This window comes from Ctenopharyngodon idella, chromosome 12 (assembly GCF_019924925.1).
Source record: "Ctenopharyngodon idella isolate HZGC_01 chromosome 12, HZGC01, whole genome shotgun sequence".
NCBI classification, from domain to species: domain Eukaryota; kingdom Metazoa; phylum Chordata; class Actinopteri; order Cypriniformes; family Xenocyprididae; genus Ctenopharyngodon; species Ctenopharyngodon idella.
In genome coordinates, this window is record NC_067231.1 from 10549251 (window position 1) to 10562626 (window position 13376).

Here is a 13376-nt window from a genome sequence, read left to right on the forward strand (position 1 = left end):
ATTTTATTATTATTATTATTATTATTATTATTATTATTATTATTATTATTTTCAATTTAAGAAGTATTTGTAAGTTAAAATAGGCAGATTAGTGCTCTCTGGTTGAAATAAAAAAAGTAATATATAGTATAACCACTAGATGGCAGCATAGGCCTAGGTTGAGCAAAATCTTCAGACTGATAACAAAATTGTTCAGACATCCCTTTTATGAGGTATTGCATTTTGATGTACTGTATATTCAGACATGATCAAAAACAACTTACTGAAACTATTTCGATTTTATTTATTTTTTTGTTGATAGTTTACAGTTTAACCCTTTCATTGCTGTTTTTTTTTTGTCTTTTTTTTTTTTTTTTTTTTTTTCTGCCTGCATTAAAGGATAAGATCTCTTAGACCTTTTCTTTTTTAATGAGTTTGAATAACAAAATAAATTCATAGAACCAGTTCATTTGTAGGGCAATGACAACATAGTTTTATAATTAGTTTAATAATTAGGTTAATTAAAAAAATAAATAAATAAAGGCCTTAAGATAAATACTGCTGGACTTACAAAATTTTTAACTGTAAATTATAACTTCACACTTATTTGAAATTGTCCTATGACATGAAATTCATCTAAATTTAAATGATTTCATGGATGTGGGTGGCTTGTGGATTGTGGTCACACTGGCACCAGATGGCTGCAATAAATGTGGGGTATTCAAATGATTTTGACATTGTTTTTTTACATTTACATTGAAGGTGAGGAGTTTAGCATCCAAAACAAGCCTGGTGATGACGGACAGATTATGATTTCTTAGCTTTCTCAGTACATTAGCAGAGGAATCAATGTGCATTATTTAACCATCTTGATTCTTGTTTGTTAGGCCAGCAAATTCGTAAGTTGGTAAAGGATGGTCTGATCATAAAGAAGCCTGTAACTGTTCACTCTCGTGCCCGATGCCGCAAGAACACGCTGGCACGTCGTAAAGGCCGGCACATGGGTATCGGTATGTTGAATGTTAATGTTTTTATATATTTTTTTCTTCTTTGTTTTAAAATCAAACCGGTGAGATGTCACTTTGATTTTCAGTTGTTGATTGGCTTGTTTCAATCTTAAATCTCAGGTAAGAGGAAGGGTACAGCTAATGCCCGTATGCCAGAGAAGCTTTGCTGGATGCGTCGCATGAGAATTCTACGGCGTCTCTTGCGTCGTTACAGGGAGTCTAAGAAGATTGACAGGCACATGTAAGTCATGTATTTGCTGTCTTTATGCTTTACTCTTGATACTTAAATATCAGCTGACATCAGCCCTTCTGTTGTCTTCACATTTTTCGGTAACACTTTACAATAACTGCACGCTATGAATCATTAGTTAAAGGGTTAGTTCACCCAAAAATAAAATTTCTGTCATTAATTACTCACCCTCATGTTGTTACACACCCGTAAGACCTTTGTTTTTCTTTGGAATACAAATTAAGATGTTTTGATGAAATCCGAGAAGTTTTTTATCCTCCATTGAAAGCAACGAAATTACCTTCGTTCAAGGTCCAGAAAAGTAGTAAAAACATTGTTGAAATAGTCCACATGACTACAGTGGTTCAACCTTCATATTATGAAGCAACAAGAATACTTTTTGTGCACAAAAACAAAACAAAAATAATGACTTTATTCAACAAATTCGTCTCTCCCCTGTCATTGTGCTATTTTATTTACGTTGCAGAGCTTCCGTGTTTACATCCGAATGTGGGCTCGTTATTGGCCGGCGACTGAGCCGGCGTTCGGACGTAGAACCTGGAAGCGCTGCAACGTTAATGGCATATGAGAATGACGGGAGAGACGAATTTGTTGCAATAGTAAAGTCAATTCATCATTTATAAAGCATTGTCCCTACATTAGTAAGCAGTTTATAAATACAGCTATAAATTTGTTCTTGATTTATAAGCAATATCTGTGTGTTTAATATCATCAATTTATTAAGATCAATTAATAATTTAGAAATTATTACATTATTTACAAACCAGTTATTTAGGAGTTGTCAGTGGTTCATAAGATCATTTAGAAAGTGTAAGTAAATGATTAACAAACTATTTAAATGTACATTTATACATATTATTTATACATATAGTAATAGTTACTCAGTGTGTTAAAAAATGCTTTATTAACATGTATTCCTGTTGTAATTCATGATTAATTCAGGTAGTTATAAAACATTTAGTAGCTGTCAGGGTGACACTTTATTTTAGGGTCTTTTAACAAGTTATTAGCATGCATATTACTAGAATATTGGCTGTTTATTAGTAATTATTAAGCACATATTAATGCCTTATTCTGCATGACCTTATTCTACATTCTTAATCCTACCCAATACCTAAACTTAACAAATAATTTTTAATTTTTAATTGCCTCGTAAAGCTTTTATAAAGGAGATTTAAAGGATACAGAGCATAGAAATATTTATTTCAAGGAAAAAAATGAAACTTTACGATGGGTAACTTGATATAAAATTAAAAGTAAACCTCTGCAGTTTCACAGAAAGTAAAAATCCCTGTACTCCTCCAGAAAACATAACTGCAGTAAAATGAAACTAAGCTTTTGCAATCTGATATAAAAATACATTTCTGTAAAGTGTAAACATTGCTGAATAAAATTTTACCAGTGCCAACACTGGATTACAGGAGTGCCAAAATACAACAAATAATGTTTTTAAAAACATTAATAATGTAATAAAATATTTCACAGTGTCAAAACTACCTCAGTACTAATTTTAAAACATTAGAAAACAGCAGTGCAGAAGATATCTGAGCCTTTAAATCTTCTTTGTAAAGCTTTACGAGGCATGAATAGTGCTCTCTTTAGATGAGCTCACAACAATAGTTAACTGACAACTACTAAATATTTTATAACTACCTGAATTAATCATGAATTACAGTAGGAATATGTATTAATAAAGCATTTATTAACACACTGAGTAACTATTACTATGTCTAAATAATAAGATGTATATGTCACGATCACCGTCTGTTCCTGTCAGTTCCTGGACTCCATTTCCCATAATCCTCCCTGCCAATCACATGCACACGCCACACCAATCACCTGTTGCCACATACAGCTTAGCACATTATCTGGACTATTTAAGACTCGCTCACACACCACCTCATTGCGAAGTCTTGATTCACCCTGTGTTCAATTCTGAGCGTTTTCCTGTGTTTATTGTCTGCCTGTTATCGATCCTGTCTGGTTACCTGTTTATGATTCCCTGCTGCCTGCCTTTGGACTATTTATTGTTATCTGGACTGTGAACGTTTTCTGCCTGCCCTGATCTACTGCCTGTATCCTGACCACGTTTCTGCCTGTCCCTTGCTGTTCCTGTTTGCTCCTGTCTAACCCTGCCTGTACGACCACGCTCTTATTTAATAAAGCTTGCAAATGGATCTCAGCCTGAGTCTCGCTTCGTTACAGAAGACTTCGCCAACACATGGATCCAGCGGCTTTCCTGGAGAACACTGGCCCGGTAGGAACTTTGCATTATTGTTATTAGGGCTCAAGCAGGGCTCACGATCGCTGGAGGAATATGTTGTGGAATATTTGGACATTGCTTATCATTCAGACTTGCCGGACTGTGCGCTGATAGACTTTTTCTGTGAGGGCATTAATCAGCCACTCAAATCACAACTCATTCGTGAGGGACCCCGTTCATCTCTAAGTCAGTTTCTGGATTATGCTTTATTGACTGTTGGCTCTCCGTTTACTGTGGGTGTCGTGGAGAAATACGACACCTCGCTGAATCATGTAATGGCCGCCGCGCCAGAGAACACGCACAAAATGGCGGCCACCACTACTACAACACCAAGTCAAGTCTCCGCTGATCTTCGTGAGCCAAGTCGAGTCCAAGTTAAACTTCCTGAGTCACGCCACGTCTCCGCTAATCTTCCAGAGCCAGGTCTAGTCGCCGCTGATCTTCTAGAGTCACGTTCCGTCTCTGGATCTGTTCGAGAACGGAGAGGGTTGCTGTCCAGTGTGGATGATCCACCGCTGACTTCAGCACGAGCGGCTGGCATTCCTAAGCCTCCGCCGGTTGCTACGCACTCAGGCCCGCCGGTTGCTACGCACTCAGGCCCGCCGGTTGCTACGCACTCAAGCCCGCCGGTCGCTATGGACAAGATGGCCGCTTCGCCAGTGCCCACGGGCAAGATGGCCGCCCCTCCAGTGTCTGTGAACATAGGGGTCGTCCCAGCCAGTGAGTCCGCTCCAGAGCCCGCTCCAGCCCGGGAGTCCGCTCCAACCCTGCATGCTCTTCCTGTCAGTCCTGTCATGGCCAAGAGGGCTGTCTTTACCTTCTATGTTTTGGCGGTCCTGCGTGCCTGGAGGTCGCACTCAAGCTCTTTCGACCCTGGACCAGTCTGTCAGCCCGCTGCCGTCCCAGAGCAGCCCGCTGCCGTCCCCGAGCAGCCCGCTGCCGTCCCCGAGCAGCCCGCTCTCCCTGATACACCCGTGAAGGCCGTCACCGAGCAGCCCGCTCTCCCTGATATGGTCACGGAGCCCCCTCGGTCTGCCCTGCCGGCGCCACCCAAGCTTTCTGCCCTACCGGCGTCGCTCGAGCTCCTTGCCCACGAACCCGCCATGGCCACCATTGAAATCCCCAAGAACTTTTTGGGGGGGGGGGCCATATACTTGAGGGTGGGGAGCTTGTGGGTGGGGACCCTGCACGGCCGCGATCATCAGCGGCCTCCGAACTGCTTGAGCTTGTGGGTGGGGACCTTACACGACCACGGCCTTCAACTGCCTTTGAACTGCTATGGCCGGCTACGGACTATAGCTCGCTATGGCCATCTATGGACTCTGACCCGCCGTGGTCTTCGAGGGACTCTGACCTGCCGTGGTCATCTACAGCACCTGATCTGCCGTGGCTGCCCAAGCCACCTGACCTGCCGTGGTCGCCTAAGCCACCTGACCTGCCGTGGCTGCCCGAGCCACCTGACCTGCCGTGGCTGCCCGAGCCACCTGACCTGCCGTGGCTGCCCGAGCCACCTGACCTGCCGTGGCTGCCCGAGCCACCTGACCTGCCGTGGCTGCCCGAGCCACCTGACCTGCCGTGGCTGCCCGAGCCACTTGACCTGCCGTGGCTGCCCAAGTCACCTGATCTACCGTGGCCGCCTAAGCCACCTGACCTGCCGTGGTTGCCCGAGCTACCTGACCTGCCGTGGCCTCCCGACACTCCTGACCTGCCGTGGCCTCCCGACACTCCTGACCCGCCATGGCCGCCCGTGGCACCTGACCCGCCATGGCTACCCGTGGCACTTGACCCACCATGGCTAACCGTGGCACATGACCCACCGTGGCTGCCTGAGTTCCTGGATCTGCATTGGAGACCCCGTTCCTGTCCACGTCTCCAATGCACCCACCCCCCCTCCCTATCTGTGCCATTTACACCGCGAGGACGCGCCTTCCGGAAGGGGGGCGTTATGTCACGATCACCGTCTGTTCCTGTCAGTTCCTGGACTCCATTTCCCATAATCCTCCCTGCCAATCACATGCACACGCCACACCAATCACCTGTTGCCACATACAGCTTAGCACATTATCTGGACTATTTAAGACTCACTCACACACCACCTCATTGCGAAGTCTTGATTCACCCTGTGTTCAATTCTGAGCGTTTTCCTGTGTTTATTGTCTGCCTGTTATCGATCCTGTCTGGTTACCTGTTTATGATTCCCTGCTGCCTGCCTTTGGACTATTTATTGTTATCTGGACTGTGAACGTTTTCTGCCTGCCCTGATCTACTGCCTGTATCCTGACCACGTTTCTGCCTGTCCCTTGCTGTTCCTGTTTGCTCCTGTCTAACCCTGCCTGTACGACCACGCTCTTATTTAATGCTCTTGCAAATGGATCTCAGCCTGAGTCTCGCTTCGTTACAGTATAAATGTATGTTTAAATAGTTTATTAATCATTTACTAACACTTTATAAATGATCTTATGAACCACTGACAACTCCTAAATAACTGGTTTGTAAATGTAATACTTTATTAATGATCAATTTATCATTTCTAAATTAAGTATGAAAATACAATTATTAAACACATTATAGATATGCTTATAAATCAAGAACAAAGCATTTATAGGTGTATTTATAAACTGCTTATTAATGTCTATTAATGCTTTATAAATGATGAATTGACTGTTTACTAATGCTTAACTAATGCTTTATAGTGTGCAGTTATTATAAAGTGTTACCACTTTTTCTTATATTGTTCTTTTTTGTTCATTTTGTTACTTGTTTAGTTCCTTTTTTATTTTTATATGATATTGCAGAGGTTTATTTTTCATGTTATATCAAGTGTGCAGTTGTACACATGGGCGACATTTGACTCTTGAGTTAGGGTGGCAAGATTTTTTTTTTTTTTTTTTTTTTTTTCTTACCTGCATCAGCAAATTATTTGCAGAAATTTTAAGCAAACGAGTTTAAGTTTGCTTGTTACTTGTTTATTTACCTACTTTTAGCTATACTCATTTATTTAATAATTTACTTCATTTTATTATCACAGGAAATGATGTGCACGGAATGCGAATCATTGTCCATCATTTTGCGAGCAACTGGTGATAAAGAAAAATGCCAGGTCACAATATTGAAAATATTTCCATTTTAAACCGTGAAAGCGAGCCAGTGGATATCACACAAGCAACCTGCAAACTTTGCTTGAGAATTGTGCTGGTGAAGAAGTCTCAAATACCAGTCAGTTATTCACTACAGAAATTGAAAGTAAAAACTGACCGAGCGTCAAGTCAAGTCACCTTTATTTATATAGCGCTTTTTACAATGCAGATTGTGTCAAAGCAGCTTTACAGTGATAACTGGTATATAATTTTGGCTGCACAGCAGCTCTTAAAGAAAATGGTGTCAATGCAGGCAGATGCAAAGCACTGTTGAATATCAAATGTCAAGTGTCCCCAACTAAGCAAGCCAAAGGCGACAGCGGCAAGGAACTCAAACTCCAACAGGTGACATCAGGTGGCAAACAGGTGGCAAATAGGTGTTAAAATGGAGAAAAAAACCCTTGGGAGAAACCAGGCTTAGTTGGGGGACCATTTCTCCTCTGGCAAACAGTGCTTTGTTACGATTCAGGTAGCTATCATAAGTCCTATAGGATCACAACATTCAAAGTATTTATTCCAGTTCAATCCAGTTGAGGATCGTATTCATCACACCGGTATGGGCCGTTTGTTGAGGAACTGTGCCACTGGCTGTCGTGTCGAGGAGGCCTTCACAATGGATGATCTAGTTGACTCAATCTCTGCTGATACTTCAGGGGTGCGTTGTGGTCGTGTCAAGGCATAGGTCTTCACTCTCACCTGGATACGGCCTGGATCCGGTTGACTACGGTAAACCTCGGGATAAACAGAAAGACTAATATTAACGTAGATGCCATTCTTCTTCTGATGTAATGAGTACATCTGGTGTTATAGGAAGTGTTCCCGGTTCCGGCTGACCTAATTTATGCAGCCTAATAATCCTTTAACGGATTTGGAAAAATAAATTGATAATGTGTTATGCCAGGTTAAAGAGATGCGTTTTTAGTCTAGATTTAAACTGACAGTGTGTGTCTGCTTCTCGAACAATGCTAGGAAGATTGTTTCAGAGTTTAGGTGCCAAATAGGAGAAGGATCTACCGCCTGCAGTTGATTTTGATATTCTAGGTATTATCAGCTGGCCTGAATTCTGAGATCGCAATAGACGTGAAGGACTATAATGCATTAAGAGCTCGCTCAGGTACTGGGGAGCTAAACCATTTAGTGCTTTGTAAATAATTAAAATCTATACGATGTTTAACAATAAGCCAATGCAGTGTTGACAGAACTGGGCTAATATGGTCATACTTCCTAGTTCTAGTAAAAACTCTAGCTGCTGCATTTTGTACGAGCTGTAGTTTGTTTAACAGGCGCGCGGAACAACCACCCAGTAGAGCGTTACAGTAATCTAGCCTTGAGGTCATGAATGCATGAACTAACTGTTCTGCATTTGTTATTGAGAGCATATGTCGTAGTTTAGATATATTTTTAAGATGGAAGAATGCGGTTTTACAGATGCTAGAAACATGGCCTTCAAATGAAAGATTGGTATCAAAGAGCACACCCAGGTTCCTAACTGACGACGAAGACTTAACAGAGCAGCCATCAAGTGTTAGACAGTATTCTAGGTTATTACGTGAAGAAGTTTTTGGTCCAAAAATTAGAATCTCTGTTTTTTCTGAATTTAGTAGTAGGAAATTACTGGTCATCCAATTTTTTATATCAGCTATGCATTCCGTTAATTTTGTGAATTGGTAAGTTTCGTCAGGGCGCGAAGAAATATAGAGCTGAGTATCATCAGCGTAACAGTGAAAACTAACGCCATGCTTCCTAATGATATCTCCCAAGGGTAGCATGTACAGAGTGAACAGCAACGGTCCTAGTACTGAGCCTTGCGGTACTCCATATTGAACTTGTGATCGATATGACATCTCTTCGTTTACTACTACAAACTGATAACGGTCAGATAAGTATGATTTGAACCATGACAGTGCAATTCCACTAATGCCAACATACTTTTCAAGTCTATTTAAAAGAATATTGTGATCACTAGTGTCAAATGCAGCACTAAGATCCAGTAACACTAATAGAGAGATACAACCACGATCTGATGATAAGAGCAAATCATTAGTAACTCTAATGAGAGCAGTCTCAGTACTATGGTACGGTCTAAATCCTGACTGGAAATCCTCACAGATACTATTTCTTTCTAAAAAGGAACATAGTTGTGATGATACTGCCTTTTCTAGTATTTTGACAGAAAAGTGAGATTTGAGATCGGCCTGTAATTGACTAATTCTCTAGGATCAAGTTGTGGTTTTTTAATAAGAGGTTTAATAATAGCCAGCTTAAAAGTTTTCGGTACGTATCCTAGTGATAAAGATGAATTAACGATATTAAGAAGAGGATCTATGATCTCTGGAAGCATCTCTTTCAATAGCTTAGTCAGTATAGGGTCTAACATACATGTTGTTGATTTTGATGATTTAACAAGTTTAGACAATTCTTCCTCTCCTAAAGCAGTAAATGAATTGAATTTTTCCTCAGGGACACTACAATGCACTGTCTGATGCGATACTGTAGTAGACGGTTGCATGGTTATAATTTTCTCTCTAATATTGTCAATCTTGCAAGTAAAGAAGTTCATAAAGTCATTACTGCTGTGTTCTTTGGAAACATCAGAAGTTGAAGCTTTATTTCTTGTTAATTTAGCCAGTGTAACAAATAAATACCTAGGGTTGTGCTTATTTTCTTCTAAAAGTTTTGAAAAATAGGCAGATCTAGCAGTTTTTAAGGCCTTTCTGTACTCAATCATTCTCTCTCTCCACGAAATGTGAAAAACTTCTAGTTTTGTTTTCTTCCAGCTGCGCTCCATTTTTCTGGCTGCTACCTTTAGGGCCTAAGTGTGCTCATTGTACCACGGCATTGGATTAATTTCCTTAATCTTTTTTAAATGCAAAGGAGCAACTGAGTCTAATGTGCTGGAAAAGACAGAGGCAATAGTTTCTGTTGCAACATCGAGGTCTTCTAAGCTGCCTGGTATGCTAAGGCGATGAAACTGATCAGGAAGATTATTTATAAAGCGATCTTTAGTGGTAGAAGTGATGGTTCTACCATATTTATGGCAGGGAGGCAGTTTAGCAGCCTTGACTAAATGTAGCATACACACAACTAGATAATGATCCGAGATGTCGTCACTCTGCTGCAGAATTTCAACGGCATCAATATCGATTCCATGTGACAATATTAGATCTAAAGTATGAGCGTCCGCCATCTGGCGCTGCATTAAAGACGCAGATTCTCTAGAGACGATGAGAGATGAATCATATATTTTTTTTAATATTTCTCTTGTGGCCCTTAGTGAAAAAAATGAGAATTTTCGTGAATCGAGAAGTATTTCGTGTTAAACAAGTTGTTTCTGAAATGAGGAGTAAGCTCTGCAGTTATGCAGTGATACACTATTAAATTATTGTGGGGCAAATTAATTGTAATATTAATTTAATAATAAAAGTAGCCTAATAATAATTTAATATGCCCTGCGTGCCCGTCTACTATGTCATTGTGAAAGTCTAAACGGTGTCCACCAGGCACGGCATCAAAGTGATTAACTGTTTTACCCAAATCCACATGCATGGCCTGTTCAATGTTCAGTAGCCTACTGCAATGTCCGAGAGTCTCTTTTGTCTCATGGTGTTTCTCATGTCTGTTTTCAGTGGGCGCAAGCAAGAAGATTTTCTTTAACGCGATGCAGTGTTCATCTGCACAGTCAAGTCAAGGTTGCCAACGTTTACTAGACTGTGGACTTGTTTTTATGGAGCCCCGCACATGACATGCAAGAAGAAAAAAAAATTAATTATGCGCACGACTTACTAATTCGTTCCCTCGATTTATAAATTGTCTGCCCGATTTAGCAAATCGAGGAAAGAATTAGTAAATTGTGCGCATGATTTAGCCTGCTATTTTTTTTTTTTTTTTTTTTTTTTTTTTTTTTTTGCCTGCATATCGTGTGGGGCTCCATAAGTTTTGACTCTCTGAACAGTGAGTTTTGTTTGCGCCCTGAACGTGCCATTCATGTGGACTTGGATCTCACTCAGGATGCACGTGTCTGTGATAGCCTGACTCAAGCCCAACGTATACTTCGGCAATCTGCGGTTTCTCCGCTTGATTTTCGCCTTCAGGAGGGTCCACGGACGTCTGCACACCCCGTCCGTGTGATGCCGAATTTTTATGACGGCACAGGCGGTGCACGTATAACAGGTCAGCGCATGTGCGAGTGACTTGAGCACTTGAAAAGTCCACTTGATAGTGCACATGCGCCAAATGCATCTTTTCACACTCACAGCCAAAGGAGTGTACTTTGAAAGGCTTGTGCTCAACTGTGCGCGAGATGGAGCGGATCGCGGAAAATGAAGTATACCCGGGCCTTAACCGCTCCAAATTGTAGCGGTCATCTGCCCCCCTTTTTATTAACAAACTGAGTAACTATTAATAAATGTCTAAATATGTATAAATGTACATTTAAATAGTTTATTAATCATTTACTGAGTGATCTTATAAACCACTGACAACTCCTAAATAACTGGTTTGTAAACAATAATTTAGAAATGACAAATTGATCATTAGTAAAGTATGAAAATACAATTATTAAAAACATTAGAGATATGCTTATAAATCAAGAATAAAGCATTTATAGTTGAACTGCTCACTAATGTATGGACAATGTTTTATAAATGATTAATTGACTATTTACTAATGCTTAACTAATGATTCATAGCGTGCAGTTATTATAAAGTGTTACCCTCTTTTCTTGTTCAGGTACCACAGCCTGTACCTCAGAGCTAAGGGAAATGTGTTCAAGAACAAGCGCATCCTCATGGAGCACATCCACAAACTGAAGGCTGATAAGGCTCGCAAGAAACTTCTGTCGTAAGTAAAACTGCTATGGCAGCAATTGAACAATTTCATTTTTTTTTTGTTTTTTTTTTGTCCTTCTCACTTCTCTAGAATAAAGTGAATAGTATTTGAATACTTTAAGAAATGAAAAATATAATAGTAAAGTAATAATGAAATGAGTAAAGTGAGGATGGGCTGAACAAAAGACTACTGATGTTTAAATGATTGATTATATTTTTGCTCTCTTATAGTGACCAGGCAGAGGCCCGTCGCTCTAGGACAAGGGAGGCCCGTAAGCGCCGTGAAGAGCGCCTGCAGGCCAAGAAAGAGGAGATCATTAAGACTTTGTCAAAAGAGGAAGAGACCAAAAAATGAGCATTCATCTTATGCCCAAACCCTGTTTCAGTTGTAATAAACAGAGATATAAAACTTAAACATGACTCTCTATGTGCTATTTAGGGATCCAAGCAGTGAAGGTTCTCACTAAATTGTGTATCATTACATGCAGAATGTTTGTGGAAAAAAGGCATAACACAATTGTCCAAACAAACTCTTTATTAAAAGTCATAAAAACAAGTTAAGACGTTTCAGGTGTTCATCCAAACACCATCCTCAGTTGTAGAAACACAGGCAAATACTTAGCATGTTAACCATATTAGCATGCTAAGTTAACTTAATGCTAATGAAGCTTATGGTTAACTTGATAGCTAAAGAGCCATATTAGAAAGAATGACAACTGGTTAGCATGTTAACCAATTAGCATGCTAAGCTAATTAGCATAAGACAACAAACACGGGCAGGGTCACATTCAGAGACAAATATCTCAGGAACAGTAGTGAATATCAAAAATCTGTTCAGTCATTTCTGTGTGGCTCGGTCCAAAGATCATCTGAGCTGATTTTGAACAAAATTGGACAAAATTTCTAGGAGGAGTAGCGAAAAAACTGAATTCTGTACTTTTCAAAATGGCTGCTACTGTAATGGGCGGAGACTTAATGTAAGATGTTGAATAGCATCAGCATGAAGAGTCAAATCAGATGTACTAAATGTACTTCATTTTTCTACGACGAAGGGTTCAAAAGTTATAACCTTTAGAAGAGTGCATTTTTGAACTGGTGGTGGCGCTATAGAGTTGGTCCTAGATACTGCAAATTTGCTCAAATTACTCTTAATTATCATCACTTAAAGTGTGCCAAATTTGATCATTTTCCTACTTAGGGTTCATTGACTACCATTTGGAAAGTAGAAGAAAAACGAATTTGAACATAAATTCACTGCATGTTGTATTTGATAGCTTCAGATTTTATATTTTTTTAGGCACAACACCTGGAACAGATGCAACTTCTACATCTTTTCCTGCCACAGTACCTCATGCGGTCTGGGCAACGATCACACTGAGTTTCGAACCCACGATGCGAAGCATTCGGGATCCATGGTGTAACACATTGAGCTAATCAGTGATGCACATTCAGTGGTGTGCTGAGTAGAGGTTTCAGTGTGAGAAAGAGTTCACAAAAAAAGTTCCTTATCATGTGAACCAGATTAGTGTGTGTTCTTAATGGCAGCTAAATTTTGGTTAACCTGATAGCTGAAGAGCCACATTAGAAATAATGGAAATTGGTTAGCATGCTAAGCGATTACTGTGCTAAGCTAACTAGCATAAGACAACAAACACAAGCAAGTTCACATTCAGAGACGAATATCTCTGGAACGGTAGCGAATATCAAAAATCTGTTCAGTCATTTCTGTGCGGCTCGATCCAAAGATCATCTGAGCCGATTTTGAACAAAATTTGACAAAATTTTTAGGAGGAGTAGCGAAAAAACTGTTTTTCATTAACTTCAGTATGGCGGACAGGTACATTTAAGGAAAATGACAAATGACACATCGTCAGAATTGGCATAAGCCAGGGAATAAAATGACAAAGCATGCAA

At 40.3% G+C, this 13376-nt stretch overlaps 2 protein-coding genes across 2 annotated transcripts in view; both read left to right on the forward strand.

The window, feature by feature from the left end:
• The window catches only part of LOC127523968 (60S ribosomal protein L19-like), a 57328-nt gene extending 45451 nt beyond the window's left edge, over positions 1-11877 (forward strand). The window contains exons 3-6 of the mRNA XM_051915221.1: positions 867-989; positions 1107-1227; positions 11365-11475; positions 11694-11877. Of these exons, the coding sequence (XP_051771181.1) occupies positions 867-989; positions 1107-1227; positions 11365-11475; positions 11694-11817 (479 nt within the window). The 3' untranslated portion in view covers positions 11818-11877. The remainder of the gene's footprint in view (positions 1-866; positions 990-1106; positions 1228-11364; positions 11476-11693) is intronic.
• Positions 3409-5496, forward strand: LOC127523949 (proline-rich protein 36-like). Its single transcript, XM_051915175.1, has 2 exons — positions 3409-5093; positions 5337-5496. Exons 1-2 carry the CDS (start codon positions 3409-3411, stop codon positions 5494-5496), a joined length of 1845 nt encoding a protein of 614 aa, XP_051771135.1.
• Positions 11878-13376: the final 1499 nt, after the last annotated feature.